Source organism: Haliotis rufescens, unplaced genomic scaffold (genome assembly GCF_023055435.1).
Source record: "Haliotis rufescens isolate VD_foot unplaced genomic scaffold, xgHalRufe1.0.p SCAF_48, whole genome shotgun sequence".
Lineage (NCBI taxonomy): Eukaryota > Metazoa > Mollusca > Gastropoda > Lepetellida > Haliotidae > Haliotis > Haliotis rufescens.
In genome coordinates, this window is record NW_025964201.1 from 2,259,534 (window position 1) to 2,274,729 (window position 15,196).

At 40.9% G+C, this 15,196-nt stretch overlaps 1 protein-coding gene across 5 annotated transcripts in view; it reads left to right on the forward strand.

The window, feature by feature from the left end:
- LOC124112365 (beta-1,4-galactosyltransferase galt-1-like) overlaps nucleotides 1-14,468 on the forward strand; it is a 49,331-nt gene extending 34,863 nt beyond the window's left edge. For all 5 annotated transcript variants that reach the window (XM_046472440.2, XM_046472441.2, XM_046472442.2 and 2 more), the window contains exon 2: nucleotides 9,532-14,468. In XM_046472440.2, coding sequence (XP_046328396.2) covers nucleotides 10,101-11,621 — 1,521 coding nt within the window. In that variant the 5' untranslated portion in view covers nucleotides 9,532-10,100 and the 3' untranslated portion in view covers nucleotides 11,622-14,468. The remainder of the gene's footprint in view (nucleotides 1-9,531) is intronic.
- Nucleotides 14,469-15,196: the final 728 nt, after the last annotated feature.

The following is a 15,196-nucleotide window of genomic DNA, read 5'->3' on the forward strand; positions in this document are numbered from 1 at the left end:
TGTGTGAAGATATCAGGACTGACAGGACAATTATCCTGTATGAAGATATCAGGGCTGACAGGACAGTTAATACCTTGTGTGAAGATATCAGGGCTGATAGGACAGTTAATACCTTGTGTGAAGATATCAGGACTGACAGGACAGTTATCCTGTGTGAAGATATCAGGGCTGACAGGACAGTTATCCTGTGTGAAGATATCAGGGCTGATAGGACAGTTAATACCTTGTGTGAAGATATCAGGGTTGACAGGACAGTTAATACCTTGTGTGAAGATATCAGGGTTGACAGGACAGTTAATACCTTGTGTGAAGATATCAGGGCTGACAGGACAGTTAATACCTTGTGTGAAGATATCAGGGTTGATAGGACAGTTAATACCTTGTGTGAAGATATCAGGGTTGATAGGACAGTTAATACCTTGTGTGAAGATATCAGGGTTGATAGGACAGTTAATACCCTGTGTGAAGATATCAGGGTTGATAGGACAGTTAATACCTTGTGTGAAGATATCAGGGCTGACAGGACAATTATCCTGTGTGAAGATATCAGCGTTGACAGGACAGTTATTACCTTGTGTGAAGATATCAGGGCTGACAGGACAGTTAATACCTTGTGTGAAGATATCAGGACTGACAGGACAGTTAATACCTTGTGTGAAGATATCAGGGTTGACAGGACAGTTAATACCTTGTGTGAAGATATCAGGGCTGACAGGACAGTTAATACCTTGTGTGAAGATATCAGGGTTGACAGGACAGTTAATACCTTGTGTGAAGATATCAGGGCTGACAGGACAGTTAATACCTTGTGTGAAGATATCAGGGCTGACAGGACAGTTAATACCTTGTGTGAAGATATCAGGGTTGACAGGACAGTTAATACCTTGTGTGAAGATATCAGGGCTGACAGGACAGTTAATACCTTGTGTGAAGATATCAGGGTTGACAGGACAGTTAATACCTTGTGTGAAGATATCAGGGTTGACAGGACAGTTAATACCTTGTGTGAAGATATCAGGACTGACAGGACAGTTAATACCTTGTGTGAAGATATCAGGGCTGACAGGACAGTTAATACCTTGTGTGAAGATATCAGGGTTGACAGGACAGTTAATACCTTGTGTGAAGATATCAGGACTGACAGGACAGTTAATACCTTGTGTGAAGATATCAGGACTGACAGGACAGTTAATACCTTGTGTGAAGATATCAGGGTTGATAGGACAGTTAATACCTTGTGTGAAGATATCAGGGCTGATAGGACAGTTAATACCTTGTGTGAAGATATCAGGGCTGATAGGACAATTATCCTGTGTGAAGATATCAGGATTGATAGGACAGTTAATACCTTGTGTGAAGATATCAGGGTTGACAGGACAGTTAATACCTTGTGTGAAGATATCAGGGCTGACAGGACAATTATCCTGTGTGAAGATATCAGCGTTGACAGGACAGTTATTACCTTGTGTGAAGATATCAGGGCTGACAGGACAGTTATCCTGTGTGAAGATATCAGGGTTGATAGGACAGTTATTACCTTGTGTGAAGATATCAGGGCTGACAGGACAGTTAATACCTTGTGTGAAGATATCAGGACTGACAGGACAGTTAATACCTTGTGTGAAGATATCAGGGTTGACAGGACAGTTAATACCTTGTGTGAAGATATCAGGGCTGACAGGACAGTTATCCTGTGTGAAGATATCAGCGTTGACAGGACAGTTATTACCTTGTGTGAAGATATCAGGGCTGACAGGACAGTTAATACCTTGTGTGAAGATATCAGGGCTGACAGGACAGTTAATACCTTGTGTGAAGATATCAGGGTTGACAGGACAGTTAATACCTTGTGTGAAGATATCAGGGTTGATAGGACAGTTAATACCCTGTGTGAAGATATCAGGGTTGACAGGACAGTTATCCTGTATGAAGATATCAGGATTGATAGGACAGTTAATACCCTGTGTGAAGATATCAGGGCTGACAGGACAGTTAATACCTTGTGTGAAGATATCAGGGCTGACAGGACAGTTAATACCTTGTGTGAAGATATCAGGGTTGATAGGACAGTTAATACCTTGTGTGAAGATATCAGGGCTGACAGGACAGTTAATACCTTGTGTGAAGATATCAGGGCTGACAGGACAGTTAATACCCTGTGTGAAGATATCAGGACTGATAGGCATGTTATTACCTTGTGTGAAGATATCAGGGCTGATAGGACAGTTATCCTGTATGAAGATATCAGGGTTGATAGGACAGTTAATACCCTGTGTGATGATATCAGGGCTGATAGGACAGTTATCCTGTATGAAGATATCAGGGTTGACAGGACAGTTAATACCTTGTGTGAAGATATCAGGGCTGATAGGACAGTTAATACCTTGTGTGAAGATATCAGGGTTGATAGGACAGTTAATACCTTGTGTGAAGATATCAGGGCTGATAGGACAGTTAATACCTTGTGTGAAGATATCAGGGCTGACAGGACAGTTAATACCTTGTGTGAAGATATCAGGACTGACAGGACAGTTAATACCTTGTGTGAAGATATCAGGGCTGACAGGACAGTTAATACCTTGTGTGAAGATATCAGGACTGACAGGACAATTATCCTGTGTGAAGATATCAGGGTTGATAGGACAGTTAATACCCTGTGTGAAGATATCAGGGTTGATAGGACAGTTAATACCTTGTGTGAAGATATCAGGGTTGATAGGACAGTTAATACCTTGTGTGAAGATATCAGGGTTGACAGGACAGTTAATACCTTGTGTGAAGATATCAGGGTTGATAGGACAGTTAATACCTTGTGTGAAGATATCAGGGTTGATAGGACAGTTAATACCTTGTGTGAAGATATCAGGACTGACAGGACAGTTAATACCTTGTGTGAAGATATCAGGGTTGATAGGACAGTTAATACCTTGTGTGAAGATATCAGGGTTGATAGGACAGTTAATACCTTGTGTGAAGATATCAGGGCTGACAGGACAGTTAATACCTTGTGTGAAGATATCAGGACTGACAGGACAGTTAATACCTTGTGTGAAGATATCAGGGCTGACAGGACAGTTAATACCTTGTGTGAAGATATCAGGACTGACAGGACAATTATCCTGTGTGAAGATATCAGGGTTGATAGGACAGTTAATACCTTGTGTGAAGATATCAGGGCTGACAGGACAGTTAATACCTTGTGTGAAGATATCAGGACTGACAGGACAGTTAATACCTTGTGTGAAGATATCAGGACTGACAGGACAGTTAATACCTTGTGTGAAGATATCAGGGTTGATAGGACAGTTAATACCTTGTGTGAAGATATCAGGGCTGACAGGACAGTTAATACCTTGTGTGAAGATATCAGGACTGACAGGACAGTTAATACCTTGTGTGAAGATATCAGGGCTGACAGGACAGTTAATACCTTGTGTGAAGATATCAGGACTGACAGGACAATTATCCTGTGTGAAGATATCAGGGTTGATAGGACAGTTAATACCCTGTGTGAAGATATCAGGGTTGATAGGACAGTTAATACCTTGTGTGAAGATATCAGGGTTGATAGGACAGTTAATACCTTGTGTGAAGATATCAGGGTTGACAGGACAGTTAATACCTTGTGTGAAGATATCAGGGTTGATAGGACAGTTAATACCTTGTGTGAAGATATCAGGGTTGATAGGACAGTTAATACCTTGTGTGAAGATATCAGGACTGACAGGACAGTTAATACCTTGTGTGAAGATATCAGGGTTGATAGGACAGTTAATACCTTGTGTGAAGATATCAGGGTTGATAGGACAGTTAATACCTTGTGTGAAGATATCAGGGTTGATAGGACAGTTAATACCTTGTGTGAAGATATCAGGGCTGATAGGACAGTTAATACCTTGTGTGAAGATATCAGGGTTGATAGGACAGTTAATACCTTGTGTGAAGATATCAGGGCTGACAGGACAGTTAATACCTTGTGTGAAGATATCAGGACTGACAGGACAATTATCCTGTGTGAAGATATCAGGGCTGATAGGCATGTTATTACCTTGTGTGAAGATATCAGGGCTGATAGGCATGTTATTACCTTGTGTGAAGATATCAGGGCTGATAGGACAGTTATCCTGTGTGAAGATATCAGGGTTGACAGGACAGTTAATACCTTGTGTGATGATATCAGGGCTGACAGGACAGTTAATACCTTGTGTGAAGATATCAGGGTTGATAGGACAGTTAATACCTTGTGTGATGATATCAGGGCTGATAGGACAATAACCCTGTGTGAAGATATCAGGGGGCTGATAGGACAATTACCCTGTGTGAAGATATATTGGGGTAATAGGACAGTTATCTTGTATGAATATATCAATGGGTTGATAGGACAATTATAGCCCTGTGTAAAGATATCAGGGGTTGATACAACACTTTTAAATATTTTGTTATGTTCAATATTTAATTTTCTTGTGACTGTACTTTTTCAACCTCATGGAAGCCGCTTCAGCACTAGGGCAAGACTGTACACCTATGAATACTGCATGAATATTATCAGATTGAACACAAACCTTTCCCACGCTGTTTATGATATTGAACCTGCAGCTAACAAACATTGCTAGGTGAGAATTAGTCTATTGTCAGATCATGGACTGGGGACTTGTGAAACAAACGTGAGTGTGCTGTTTGGTTGATTGACATGGTTAAAGGGGCACTAGGCTGCCTGTCTAACACTGCCCGCTAGCATCTGCTGTCATGTGTCCTTTCCTAGCTAAGGCAACTGAGCGTGACATGAAACAGGAAATAGACTTTGAGGCAATATCTATACGCAGTTCTGAACACTGATTGTTGCTTGTGAACTATGAAGATTTTGATTTACATTTACAGTAAACAGTTGTAGTTACGATGTTTGCATTTTCTATTCATTCATTTTGTGGCATTGAACAGAATCATTCCAGTTTCTTTATGCATTCATTGGGAAGTTCTTCGACACGAGACAGATGACACTGTCATTATCTTCACAAGCCTTTTCATTTGTAGGCGTGTATATATGTAACAGTCAATGTGTAAAATATGATTCACTTAGGCATTTATTTAAGTGCCTGTCATTTCACAAACTGATGGAATAATCTGTCCATTTATCTAACAGACTGACAGAAGTTCAGAAGGGCTTAAAAACATCACAAAAAGAATAATAATGCTGGGATTAGAAGCCCCAAAATATATAGATATATATTGACTTTCATCTCCTCTATCTATCTATAAATATTTCTGGGATTGCAATCCTCTTAAAGGGACTCCGATCTCTGACGTCATGAGTAATTCTGCGGGGCGGGATACCCCAGAAATTTTGATATATTAATATATGTCAGTGTATCAAAATTATTTTCTCTAAAGCATTTTTCCCCAGTTGCAATATGTGAAAGAAACATGGGATTGTGAGCCTGACATGTCTTCTGGACTCTACTGATTCGGTTTACAGGTGTCTGGAGACAAACCCCCTCCCTCACTCACTCCATCTGATGCTCATCATTATTTCAAGTATTCCTGTTCTGTAGTCAGTGGTGTGTGTTTGACTGAACAGTTGGCTGGGCATAGTTATAAAATATCACCAAAGTCACAACATATTGCTTTCCAGAATTGACCAGAATAATAATTTTATATTGAAACAGCCCCACCCTCATGTTCATGAGTTTATTTGTTTGTAGTAAACAGGAGATCAATCTGGCAGGTGAAGTCATCCATCACGCCAAACACGGGACTGTAGGGCAGTGCCACACTGCTTCTTTCAGGCCACAAAAAGAAAAGTTAATCAATTTTTTATGAATTGTGAGTGGGAGGCATTTTCTTGTTAATATATTTGTATTTTGTTGTTGAAGGCATGTTTCAACATAACTGACTGACTGGTTTTACGCAACTTTTAGCAATATTACAGCAAAATCACGTCATGTACTCATGTGGTGAATCGAACCAGGGTCTTTGGCATGATGAGCGAACACTTTAACCACTAGGCTACCCCACCACCCCGGCATAACTGTTGAAGTAGCATATATAAATATGATGTGCTCCATCAAGTCAAGAAAGACGCGAACACTCATATCGACTTTCTTCATCTATAGGTACTTGGAAATAACAAGATGATGTGTGACGGGGTGTTTAGTGAGTGAGTGAGGGGGACTGGAGGAATCTCTAATAATTCATTCATAATTACCTCAAAGATGTTCATATCTCACTTCATCTGTCTGTCCCATGGTCAGTTTGATAGGTGAGTGGTGTCAGCCTCATCAGGTGTGAGTTTTATTCTCCACATGGGTACAACATGTGAACATCTATGTTTCCGTGTCATTACAATTTTGGAAGTTACCACGATGACTGTGGACCTTATGCCCACCCACTAGGCAGAGGAAGCAAGCACTGCAGCCTTGACAAGCGTGATAGATGCATCCCTGAGCATTGTAATGTTCAGTTATTTTGGTTCAAAATGGTAAAAATGCATATTTAAACGGAGAATTATTAATACATAAATCTCACATCATCTTGTGGCCCCGAGTCCCTACAGATGAGGAAAGTCATTATACATGTTCCCTGCTCTTGTTCCTAATTGTAAAACTTGGTTTATTAACTGGAATGAGACGGAGAGGAATGTGCGCCTTGTGTTCTGGGTGTTGTCACATCCTGAAACAGATGGCATTGATGTACACTACAGACTCTTCCTTGGTTTGGTGTTTAACGCCGCACTCAGCAATATTCCAGCTGTATGACGGCAGACTGTATATAATCGAGGCTGGACCAGACAATCCAGTGATTGTCATCATGAGCATTCATCCACGCAATTGTGATACTATGACATGCATCAACATAGCCAGCGAGCCTGAACACCCGATCCCGTTAGTCACCTCTAATGACAAGCTTAGTTGCTTTTACGGCAAACATGGGTTGCTGAAGACCTATTCTACCCTGGATCTTCACGGCAAGCATGGGTTGCTGAAGACCTATTCTACCCTGGATCTTCCCCAGTAACACTAAAGAGTGAAGACCTATTCTACCCTGGATCTTCCCCGGTAACACTAAAGAGTGAAGACCTATTCTACCCTGGATCTTCCCGGGTAACGATAAAGAGTGAAGACTGTGCGAGACACACTGTGAACTGTCAGCCTGGACTCTGAATCAGCCACAGACTTGTGTCTCCCTGTGATCACTAAACAGTGATGATGTCACTCCGAGTCAAACCCCCCCCTTAACAAGTATCATCATATATCATAACAGGGCGTGTTTCCCTGTGAGCGGAGGCTGTTTGCTGATCCCACATCACTACAAGTCTAGAGTACAATCTGTTCAAACACTGTCACAAACCGCAGCCTAATATGATTCATACTTATGGGAGCACAGTGTGTTTGGTTGGTACTATTTCTGTATTCACGAAGTTTACATAGGAAGTGTTCAGGAAAAGGAGAGTGTGTGTTGTTGAACTGTTCAAAATTGCGGTGTTAAACAACAAAAAGTACCCAAACACCCGGATACCCGCTGTAGGTCTCAAGAGGAAGGTACAAACTGTCTGATTAGGAAAAGTTTGACTGTAGCCCTGGCAAAATGTATTTAGATACACGTATAAAACGATCTGGAGTATACACTGAAGTTGACTAAAGTTTTATTTTTGTTCAAACATATAAAAGTCAGAAGGAATGGGCGTAGTAGTCAGGAAGAACTGCGAAAATTAGTGACTTGTAGTTTAAACGTAGAGTTCTTGATAACTTTTGTCATTAAACAATATATCACCTGAGTAACTACGGGTCTGGGTAGTCCTGCGGGTACCTGGGTCCTACTCAGTACCTACCCGGCCGGAGTTCTGAGTTCCCCAAGTCCAATATACATGACCTGAACTTGATTAGTTTCAGTAGAAATAAATAGAATCCGAAAGAAGCAATGTTCAGTGGTTATCATGTGCAGCTTTACACTTGACTGCAACAAAAACATCCGTAGCACTCTTAACCTGATATTGTTTTGTTTGTTTGTTGTTTTTGTTGTTGTTCAATGCTGCATTGGGGGCACAGGTGGAATTAGTTGGGTTTAACGCCACTTCTAACAGTATTCCAGTTATATTGCGGCTTGTCAGCTTAATGTGGGAGAAAAGCCCAAAGTGATGCAGTTTTCAGACGTTTACCACTTCGGTGAAACCCACGAGCACTGGTATGGTGCTGACAAACCTAGAAACATAATCGGGGCGAACCAGGATTTGAACCCACAATCATAGGTTTCTGGCGTGCAGAAGGGACTCAACTCAGCACAGCAAATGTGCCTTAGACGACTGGGCCACCCGTGCCCCCGCGCTTCTATCAACTTGTATCTTTTGAGCAATAGTGGAATCAGGTTTTTTCATATCCTTCCCAAAGCATTCTGACTGTAATCAGAAACCCGTATTGAAGTCACAACAGCAGCAAAGGGGAGAGCAAGTTGCAAGGTTTCCACAAATTATTGGTATCTTTCCTCTCTTCTGTTAATCTTTAAACAGACAAGTAATGAAAGCCATGAAATCTTTGATCTTTGGAATGCTGCCATAGATACTTGTCTTAATTACAGTTTTCATTATCAGAACATACTTCTCGTGAGATGGAAGTGATAGGCTTCAAAGGATTTGTTTAATCTGTGCAATACAAACACACATGTAACCAATCTCTTTTCTACAATCTTCCATGTACGTCTTGTGAGCAAAAAACAGGCATATGTCCACAATGTCCCATCTTTTACTGTTTACAGAGGAGAGCAGCTCTGTTGTGTGTTATTCTGTCACATAAAGAAATATTTTCACTCCATCTATCCTTAAAATGTCATATTTTACACGGGATATCTCCAATTGACTTTATAGCTTATAGTGAGTCCATTCTGTCAGCCCTGTTATTCCTGGAACATATAAAACTGTCACTGTGGGAGTATTTTCACATTGATTTTACATCCAAATACCAACAAAATACAGAATAGATTATTTTAAGGTATTACAGCTGGTCATAAATACAAATCTCGAAGAAATCATCTATGTAAGTGAGTGAGTGAGTGAGTGAGTGAGTGAGTGAGTGAGTGAGTGAGTGAGACTAAATATAGACTATTCACATGGAACCCATGAGGGGAACCAGGCCCGGCCCCGCCCCGCCCCGCCCCGCCCCGCCCTGGTGGATAGAGTCTCTGCCCGTAGAGCAGAAGGCAGTGCTTCGATCCCTGGCAACGTCATACCAAAGACATCAAAAGATGCTATTAGTACATTGATAAAACAAGGACTGGTCGGCTCAGAGTCAGTGTACTGTCTGAGTAGTGTATCGTTTTTCAGTTGGCTAGCACTATAAAATCAGCATTTGTCTGTACTAGAATAAGCACCCACACAGCTATGCTGTACTATCACCGAAGAAATATCCCAACTGTGTTATAACCTTCTAAAACAGACTTCTACATGGCTGAGGGACCCTACATGTGTGTGTGTGTGACAAAGTGGACCAGTAGCTTATGATATTTATTTTATTGTATCAATATATCTCCCTTTCTCCGTTTCAGATTTGACCACTCAGGGCAGAAACATGACAAGTTAAGATGACCGCGGCCCAGGTGTAACGAGCCCTACAAGACTACAGGACAAAATGTCTCAGATTGGGAACAATTTCTAAGAATTTCAACATTATTGTCAACTGTGACTATTTGACTGAGTGTGTGAATGATCTAGTCGTGTCTATTCACTGGAGGCTGTGTCATAGGACATAATATCTAAAACAGGAAGTATCCCCAACTGGCTCAGACACAGAAACTGCAATACATGTGGTGATACGTGGAGGTGATACGAGCCGATACGAGATAGTACACGAGGCAATACAGGTGATGCGAGGAGGTGATACGAGCTGATACGAGGTGATACAAGGAGGCAGTACACGAGGCAGTACACGACGCAGTACACGAGGCAATATGAGTGATAGCTGCATACCTGCAGGCAAGTGTGGCTGCTATTCACAAACAAGGGGAGATAATGCATGTTTTCACATGTACACCTTGTAACTAATAACTGAAACTTTCTTGTCAAAACTAATAATCACCGGTCTGATTTATTTAAAACCCTGAATTAAAACACAAGCATGATGAAAAAGCACTTTTTCCGATCAATGACTTTCAAACGCTTTTTGCTGTTGCTGTGTGGCGTGTATCTCTGCATGGTGCTGTTGTTCCATAGCCGACTTCAGGTAGATCGACCAATCAGTGCTGTTGTCAACACTGAACCAGATAAAACAACTACCTCGGCAATACGAGAGAAAATTCCCGATGTGGTCTTCAATGCCAGTGTCGAGGGTCTGAAGGGATGGGTTAGGAATTACTATAATGTGAAAAATTTGGCCAAAGAAATATCTAACCTTGAGAAAATGGTGGACAAGGTCAAGGGCGAGCTGATCATCAACACAACACCCCCGAAAGTTGATGACAATGGGGATCTTGACCTCGGCAAAAACTGTATGAGGAAATCAGACGACTTTGGAGTGGGCAGATTCCGGGAACTCGAGAGGGGTGTGTATGTGTATTCTGCATATCTGGATGATCGAAAAAAACAGAAGTTTATTCGTTTCATCATGTTAGTTGCCAAAGATAGACGGTACAAATTCACCATGACATGTGTGTTTGGGGACGGCACTGAAATGTCGACAAAACCATACGAAATGTGTGAAAATCATAACAAGCAATTTGGTGGGTATATCTACTCGTGTCCCATCACAAATGGTACTCTCTGCCCTGTGAAGATAAAGACTATAGCAGGCCAGAGACTAGTCTCGGTGCCAATTGTCCCTGTTGCCATGGTTACTAAACCATATGAATACGGTATCTGTATACCACCTTTGTTTGGTAAAATCAAGAGTGACATTCTAGTCGAGTTCTTAGAACTCTCAATGTTATTAGGTGCAGAACATTTCTATTTTTATAATTATTCTATCACAAATGAAATGGCCGAAATTCTAAAACATTATCACTCTCGTAAACTTGTGACGCTCATTCCCTGGAAGTTACCCAAAGAGGTTGTTGACAAGTCCATCTGGTACCACGGTCAGCTGCTGGCCCATAACGACTGCATGTATCGCTCAATGAGCACCATGAAGCACATGGCCATCAACGACGTGGACGAGTTTATAATTCCACATACTGCTGCAAAAACATGGAATGAACTTATTCCGGGACTCATTGGGGACAAACATTGCGGGGTGTCCTTCTCTAGTGCCTTCTTTGACCCGAGTCACGGCATCAACCATCCGTCGGGGCTGCTGACGATGGGCCACACGGTCAGATCACAGCAGTTTAGCCATGTTCGAACCAAGGTCATGGTGATGCCGCGGAGGGTGTTCGAGGTGGGGATCCACCATATCAGCAAACAAAACGAGGAACGCTGGACACCCGTGAAGAGCCACCCCGATGTTGCCTATCTCCATCACTACCGGCGCTGTGTGTCTAATTACGGCATGAAATGCACCACGACCACCGAGGACAAGTCTGTGTTCAAATATTTTGATAAACTTCAGGCAAACTTTGATAAATCAATGACATACCTTGAAAAAGTTCTCGCCAACATTACAACGCCAACACCTCTGAAGATGAAATCAAAGAAGCACATATAACACTTTCTTCTGTTTGTAATATTGTATTTGATCTTATTTTACATCAATCTTACAAGCACAAAAGTTCAGCAAATTGATGTTGTAGAAGTGACCAGATTTATTTTCACTTTTACCATTTGTTGTTTTCTTGAGTGGGTGTTGAATATCAGTGATTCATGGGAGTTGTACAATATCCTGACATACTTTCAAGGAAGATACATACATAATAATATATCACACTATTATTTATTATTTTCTTGTCTTATGGAATTTCTTGGTCAATAAGTTCAAAAAGCATGAGGTTAAAAAAAAGCATAAAAACCAAATTTATTTCAGCTTAATTTTCTCTTGAAATTAACAAATAAATTAATACAAACAAAAAATATGCCAATTAGCAAAGTTTCAATCTTGTTTGTTTTTCACTAGTCAGGGTTGCTTCGGCCATGAAATGGGCAATGAAATTAGTCTGGCAGACACAAGATTTTTTCAATCCATCCTTTTACTTGGAGTGCTAGAAATGGCCTGACAACAGTTTAAAAAAGCATCTTTTCACCAGACATGATGTCATTATTACTACTGGGTACATGTTTCTGTAGGATGAGGTCTGTGTCACCCAACCACATCCGCAAAATTGGAGGTTCATCAGGTTACAGATTCTAAATTTAGAACTAATGTTAATTGATGCAATACATTTATCAAAATATTTGTTCAATACATTCTTCACTTTTGAACTTTATATCAAGAGATGCATCCTAACTTTCACATTCTATTAAGCTACCAGTAAACATTGTTAAACATTTCAACTTGAGGAAACAAAACAAGGTCCTCTTTGCACAAAGTGATCTTTATCGCAATATTCCACACAGACATTAGGCAGTCTTAGTGCTAATATTGCTTTGTGGAATGTAGCCTGAATTAATTCATCATTTAACAGTAGAAACAGTGTAAATACACGCTGTGGACTGTAGGCCTAGCTGTGGCCTGTTTAGTATCCAAAAAAGACTGACAGACTAGAAGGGTATATCACAAGTACTGTAGGCCTAGCTGTGGCCTGTTTAGTATCCAAAAAAGACTGACTGGCTAGAAGGGTATATCACAAGTACTGTAGGCCTAGCTGTGGCCTGTTTAGTATCCAAAAAAGACTGACTGGCTAGAAGGGTATATATCACAAGTACTGTAGGCCTACCTGTGGCCTGTTTAGTATCCAATAAAGACTGACTGGCTAGAAGGGTATATCACAAGTACTGTAGGCCTAGCTGTGGCCTGTTTCGTACTCAATAAAGACTGACTGGCTAGAAGGGTATATATCACAAGTACTGTAGGCCTAGCTGTGGCCTGTTTAGTATCCAATAAAGACTGACTGGCTAGAAGGGTATATCACAAGTACTGTAGGCCTAGCTGTGGCCTGTTTAGTATCCAATAAAGACTGACAGACTAGAAGGGTATATCACAAGTACTGTAGGCCTAGCTGTGGCCTGTTTAGTATCCAATAAAGACTGACTGGCTAGAAGGGTATATCACAAGTACTGTAGGCCTAGCTGTGGCCTGTTCACTACCCAATAAAGACTGACTGGCTAGAAGGTGACAGGAAAGGTCACGTAGATAATCAAATCTGGTTGGAAATCACAACTAAAAAAATACTTTTCATGACTTTTTTTAACAGGACTGACATGAACAAAACAATGTAAGTACAACAATTTTAAAACAGGTTAGCAGTTGTTGTAGATAAGACTGCTTTGTGCACATGGGCCTGGTAATCTGCTGGTGTTAGTGTGGAGTGTGCACTGTTCTCAGCCCTGCAACCGTACCCCTGTCTTCACTGCATGACAATCAGATGAAAGCATCTATGCATATGTCTAATTGCATGGCAGATGCAATGTCTATAGTAGGGATGGGTATTGGAGGTTTAAAGTATATCACAATATTTTGCAATGCACAAGGCCGTATTGTGATACAAATCACGATACACTGGATAATTCTAAATTTTTAATTCAGAATCAATCGATACATTAAAGTGTGAACTGAAGATCATAAATGGAACAAAACAAGATGCTGGCACAACACAATGTTTACTCTTGGGGCCCCGGATGCTTGCTCCTGGGCAGCAAAGGCATCTGGCAAGTACATAACATTATACACATGATAAAAATCCAAATTTTAAATCACTCGATATATCATGCATGAAAGAGTGATATTGTGATACGTATCGTGGAAAGAATTAACCTCAATTTACCGATATACCGGTAATACCTCACACCCTTAGTCAATAGATGTTGTTTGTGTTTTAGCATCATATCAGGGGTCGACACATCTACGTTTTCCAGGTGCTTGTTGCACAAAGTGAACTCGGTGCTCAGATTACTGTAGATCTTGAAACGAATGCAACTCCTAATTAATGCGACAGCTGGCCCCTAGCCAAAAATGTGACTCAATATGAATGCCACTCCCCAAATCAAATGGCACCGCTTATTAGTGCCAAGTTGAGTACTTCTGCAAAAACAATACATAGTGTTTTCAGAAAATGTGTGTGTTTATTCTGTTGACTGGCATTAAGGCAGGCGACAGGACAAAGACTAGATCAGAAGAAAGGTGGGATGAAGCCTATCCATGCTCGCTGGGGCGTGTCCGCCTTTGATGCAGTCGCAAAAAACGAAGACACTGTGTTGCGTGGGCAGCATCTGTCTGGACTTGCTGTAGTAATTAGGGTTGCATTGTTTGACACGAGTAAGTAGAACTCTTATTCACAGCAGAGACAATTCACCGGATGTCCATTATGTAATTTCTAATGTTTGAATGACATTGTTATATACTTGTTACAAGTGCTGCTCAATAAACAGAGATTAGATATAAATGTAATGTTTGATCAAGCAAACACCACTTGCATTTTTCGCATTTAATTCACGCTAGCATTAATTTAAAAATTTACAGTATTACAGGTATGATGATGATCTTAAGTCTGTGAGAGTAATGATCTTCTTAGTGCTACGACTAACGCAAGTCTGTGTGAGTAATGATCTTCTTAGTGCTACGACTAACGTAAGTCTGTGGGAGTAATGATCTTCTTAGTGCTACGACTAACGTAAGTCTGTGGGAGTAATGATCTTCTTAGTGCTACGACTAACGTAAGTCTGTGTGAGTAATGATCTTCTTAGTGCTACGACTAACGCAAGTCTGTGGAAGAAATGATCTTCTTAGTGTTACGACAAACGTAAGTCTGTGGGAGTATTAAATGATCTTCTTAGTGCTACGACTAGCATAAGTCTGTGGGAGTAGTGATCTTCTTAGTGCTACGATCAACGTAAGTCTGTGGGAGTTATGATCTTCTTAGTGCTTTGACTAACGTAAGTCTGTGGGAGTAATGATCTTCTTAGTGTTACGACCAACGTAAGTCTGTGGGAGTTATGATCTGCTTAGTGCTTTGACTAACGTAAGTCTGTGGAAGTAATGATCTTCTTAGTGTTACGACAAACGTAAGTCTGTGGGAGTATTAAATGATCTTCTTAGTGCTACGACTAGCATAAATCTGTGGGAGTAGTGATCTTCTTAGTGCTACGACCAACGTAAGTCTTTCGGAGTAATGATCTTCTTAGTGCTAC